This window comes from Portunus trituberculatus, chromosome 21 (genome assembly GCF_017591435.1).
Source record: "Portunus trituberculatus isolate SZX2019 chromosome 21, ASM1759143v1, whole genome shotgun sequence".
Classification (NCBI taxonomy): Eukaryota; Metazoa; Arthropoda; class Malacostraca; order Decapoda; family Portunidae; genus Portunus; species Portunus trituberculatus.
This window is the reverse complement of record NC_059275.1, coordinates 8,199,985-8,204,984: the sequence shown is the minus strand read 5'-3', so window position 1 is coordinate 8,204,984 and position 5,000 is coordinate 8,199,985. Positions and strand designations below refer to the sequence as shown.

At 46.1% G+C, this 5,000-nt stretch overlaps 1 protein-coding gene across 2 annotated transcripts in view; it reads left to right on the top strand.

Annotated features, from left to right (window-relative positions):
* LOC123507123 (5-hydroxytryptamine receptor 2B-like) overlaps positions 1–5,000 on the top strand; it is a 191,713-nt gene that overhangs the window by 186,499 nt on the left and 214 nt on the right. For both annotated transcript variants that reach the window (XM_045259712.1, XM_045259711.1), the window contains one exon: positions 1,059–5,000. This exon is cut by the window's right edge and continues 214 nt beyond it. In XM_045259712.1, coding sequence (XP_045115647.1) covers positions 1,059–2,042 — 984 coding nt within the window. In that variant the 3' untranslated portion in view covers positions 2,043–5,000. The remainder of the gene's footprint in view (positions 1–1,058) is intronic.

The following is a 5,000-nucleotide window of genomic DNA, read 5'->3' as shown; positions in this document are numbered from 1 at the left end:
TCTTATTCTCACAGTTTCCAGGATGCAAAACCATTTCATTTCTAGCTTGCAAAATCATAGAAAGAAATACGATACACATTGCATAGATCCAGTCATGTAGGAGAAAAACACCGTCTCTATCCCAGTTCATGCTTGTATCGTGAATTTCCATATTGCATCGGCCGCCAGAACGCAAAGCCTGGTGTCGGTAAAGAAACAGTCATATATTTCAAGTCTCGGAAACGTTTGAAGGAAGCAGTGTATCTTTGTCCGCGCGCTGTTTGTGCCTCGGCGGGCCTTGGCTTCACTGAGACCGATATAACTGACAGGGTATTTCTCCCACGGCTCGCCTAGGAAGGGAATAGAATACATGCTGAGTTCAACCCGGAAGGAAAACATGACAGAGCAGGAAAGAATATTGGATAACTCAACTTTACGGGATGTAATAAAGTGTTATGTATTTTCACCTTGTTAAGTCAGTTGCATATATTCTCTTAAATGTTTAAAGCCAAGGATTCCATCAGTTAATCAGGGTAATTGGGATTGGAATGTTATTTATGATAGTGTTTCGCAAGGGATATACAGAAATGGAAGTTAATTTTCTGTTAAAGAGTTTGTGAAAGGGAATGAGAGAAGAGTTAATGGTTGTGTTATAGGTTAGAGGTAGTAGTTATTTGGCGCCTTTATATAAACAGGCCTAGGGAGATTAGGTTAAAGAGAATGTACAAGAAATAAAAGAGAGGAGACTGAATTATATGCTAAAGGAATACACATTAGTTATCAGATGCGTAATGTTAGTGAAGTCGTGATGCAAAATTAGCCGTATCATTTCTGCTAAATATTATGTAGGATAATTACATGAGAGGAGGCTGAATTCTTGTAGTAAAGGAACACACATTTGCTAAAGGTCAAACGTATGAAGTGTCCCTTGGTGTCCTGAAACAAAAGAGCCTTAAGAGTGTTCAGTAGATGAGTTAGATGTGAGATTTTGTTGTTGTGTCAAAGAGATACACATTAATTAAGGTGACGAGTGCTGCCAGTTAGTGGTGAGCTGTGACTAAGCGAGCATGTTGTTCCAGACGGTGGGTGTGAAGGTGGTGTTGGTGTGGCTGCTGGCGATGCTGGTCACGTCCATGATCACCGTGCTGGGCATCATCGACACCACCAACATCATGCCCGAGGACTACGTGTGCGCCATCAACAACCAGACCTTCTTCATCTTCGGCTCGCTGTGCGCCTTCTACATTCCCATGGTGATAATGGTGATCAGCTACGCCCTCACGGTGCACCTGCTCAGGAAAAAGGCCAAATTCGCCTGCGACGCCCCGGCAGGTAAGGCGCGCACCATGGGCAGATACAGGTCAGTGCGCAGGAAGCCGCAGCAGCCGCCACACTCCTTCACCTTCACGCCCCGCACCTCCTACCGCGGCACCTTCGCTAACGGCCACACCACCCACTACGAGTTCTCCAACATCCACAAGTGCGAGCAGGCCACGCAGACGCCGGAGTCCATCGCGCGGGAGACCAGGAACTTCAAGTTGAAGGCTCTTCGTCTACAGCTGGTGGGCACCACTTCTTGGCACCTCAGGTTCCTGCCGTCGAGGAAAAGAGACGCGCTGGCCGCCAATGCCGTCGCAAATGAGCAGAAGGCCTCCAAGGTCCTCGGCCTCGTGTTCTTCGCCTTCGTCATCTGCTGGACGCCTTTCTTCATCCTCAATATTTACTTCGCCGCGTGCCCAGACTGCAAGGTGTCCGACCACCTGGCCAACGTGTGCCTGTGGCTGGGCTACGTCTCCTCTACCATCAACCCCATCATCTACACCATCTTCAACCGCACCTTCAAGGCCGCCTTCATCAAGATCCTCAAGTGTGACTACAACTTCGACCACCGACACGTCCGCTCACACTCCATGTCGGACAACATGACGGGCGCGTATGGCGGCCCCACGCCCTCCGCCGTGGCTACGCCCTGCTCCATCCGCACGCTGTCCACCTACGTGAAGAGTCCCAGTTACCAGCACGCCCTCACCACCCACAACCAGGAGGAGGAGCACGAGTGCTGACTCCCTCACCCCGCCACTCTCCCTTCCTCACCATCCTTCACCCTGAGCCTCGGATACTCACCTAGACGACACTCTGAACGCACAAAGTGATGGACGTTAACCTCCCTCGTGTCGTACTTAAGCCCCGCGCGCCTCGGCGGGGAGGGGTGGCGCGGGCCAAGGAGACAGACAGCAGCAATGGCAGTGATCCCTGGCGGCGGCGGTGTGCTGAGTGCAGCTCCCGTGCAGGGTAATACTCCCTCGGTGTTTACATGTCTTGTGATGTCGTGCTAATTATTTTACCTTAAACCAGTAGCTGAGTGAAATAGTGATATTATACATAAGCCCAATGACACTTTCACGATGATCTCAAAGCGCGGGAAGGGCGGAGCGGCGCGCGTAACTGCTTGTGTGCGTGTGGGTGTGTGTCGCGACGCCGAGATAAAAATAAGTGTCCAGGCTAACTTGGTTGTCGCTGTGATGAGGTTACCTGGGTATCTGGTGCACAGGGAGCAGAGAGGAAGGTTCGTGATTAAGTTAGTGGCGTGGGAGGCAAGGCAAGGCGAGACGAGGCGAGGCGGGCAGCGGGCGGCGTCCCGGCAAGGCTCAAGAAACATTAAACAGGACGTACGAACTTCCTAGAAAAAAAGTCCTCCCTGTCTTACAAGATGACAGAGAGATAGACACAACGCTCTACCACCGCCCGTCACCACCATTCCGCCGCCACTGCTGCTGCCGGCACCGTTGCCGCCGCCGCCGTTAGGGAACGTCTCTGAGAAACTGACGAGTCTGCAAATTTTCCAGGGAATCGTTTTCTACACAGGCGACTTATTTTTCCAGCTCCTTTGATGTCACCTCTTTGCAAGTAAACAGAAGGGATGTTGTAGTTACATAGACAGGATGAACTATTTTCTATTAATCTGTCTTTACCTCACGCGTGTAGCAGGAGGCGGTGGAGGAACCGCGGCTGAGTAACAAGTGAGGAGTGTGAGTGTGGGCGTCACGGACCAAACAGACACGCGGGCGGGACGCAGGAGGAGCAGAGAGGGACGTGACGCATCATATCATTCCACCGAGTGTGTGTTTACAAAGCGTGTTTTATCCTCCCGTGTTTGTCCGTGTGTCTGGTCTCAGGTTCCCTCAACTGTCTCCCCCACCCCCAGCCTTGTGTGCCCCGTGGGGAGGCGGGGTGATGCGGGAGGTATGCACTGTGCTGACTGTATTCTGGAACACCTCAGCGCTGTACCACGACTTCTTTCAACAGGCTGTAGCTCAAATTACACTGATTTTTTAAGGTGTGTTTTGCGGTTCAGTGAGAGATTGAGAAGATATCCACGTGACTAACAGGAGAAACACTCTTGATAATCCAGCGAAGCATTTCGTTGGCCTTAGAAAGTAGTCGTGGTGTGAGACTAAGGCCCATAGTCTGAAACACTTCCTTGTCGCACCTTCGCTATTTTCAAAAGGATCTAGTTGAGGTGACAAAGGCTTTTAACAGTGTTTCTGTAATTATAATGACATGTTAACAAGTTTTCTACATTACCAACAGGACAAATACTCTTTAACACTCGGCTAATCGTCTCTGTAGTGTTTGAAAATGGTCGCAGTGAGAGAGGAAAGCGTTTCTGAATATGGCGCTAACTGTTTCAGAATACAGGGTTGAAGCGGGTGTGTATCCGTCACTTGCCTGAATCACTGTCCCTCACGCCCCCCCCCAATCCCCAACCCACAGGGATTTTTTTTCTCCCCCCCACCTTCTGAAGAGCCACCAGCTGTGTGAAGTCTAATTAAGTCTTGTAAATTATGTAAATGACGAGAGAAAACTTTAAAGAACTCATTTATGTGTGAGTGTCAGCATCTCCGCGGCTCGCCTCGTTGTAAATTATTCACGTCACTATTTTAAGCGAGGCGAGTCAAATCAGTGTTTATTGAATCGGGTTCAATCTCCTTCAGTAATCTCGCGAGCTGCTCTGTTTGTTTGTAATGTTACTAATCGTAGTGGTTGTAGTGAATGGTCATATCGTGGTTAGGGAAGCAACACATTCAATCAAACACTTGCTATACAGACTATCTGTCTTTTTTCACCTGTGTATCATAAGTGCTACCGTGTACCTCTCCACTAGAAACCCGAGTTGTGAGTCTGACTAGAATGAAAATTTGTATCGAAACGTCAATTTTCACATTTGTTTCTCTCATCACTTTTTCTCCTTTTCTCTTCTCTATTTCTTCCTTTCTCTCTAACTAGTACACAGAGTCTTCTACTTTTAATCTTCTTACTTATCTTTTTTGCTGTTTATCCTCATCTTATTTACTTAATCCACTGTCATTCACTCTCACTTTTCTCCATTTCTCTTCTCTGTTTCTTCCTTATACATAGAGTCTTCTTCTTTTGATCTTCTTCCTTATCTTTTTAACTGTTTATTCTAACATTATTTACTTAATCCACTGTCATTCACTCTCACTTTTCTCCTTTTCCTTTCTTTATTTCTTCCTTTCTCTTTAACTTATACATAGTGTCTTTTATAATCTCTTTTTCTCCTTAAATATTGTCTCTTATTTAACTACATATCTTTTCATTATCTCTCAAACTTATATGATCTCTTTTCTTTTCCCAATTACAACCTTCTTTTCTTTATATATTTTTCATTTTCTACTTTTTCTCTAAATCTGTATCACCTTTTCAGATATAAATTCATCTATTTTTAATCCGCTTCCTTGTATAACCTCCTTCTCCATATTTATTTTTCATTTTCTTCCTTATCTCTAAATCTTAATCACCATTTCCGATATAATCCTGTTCCTTATCATTTCTGCTCTCTATCCTAACTTTATTTACCATATTCACTGTCTTTCATCTTGTCACTTTCTTTATCTCTTTTTATTAATATCATATCTTCTTCCTACATTTCATCCTCTTCCTTTTATCTTTTCCATCCTTTATCTTGACTTTCCAATTCTCTTTATCTCTTCTATCTCCTT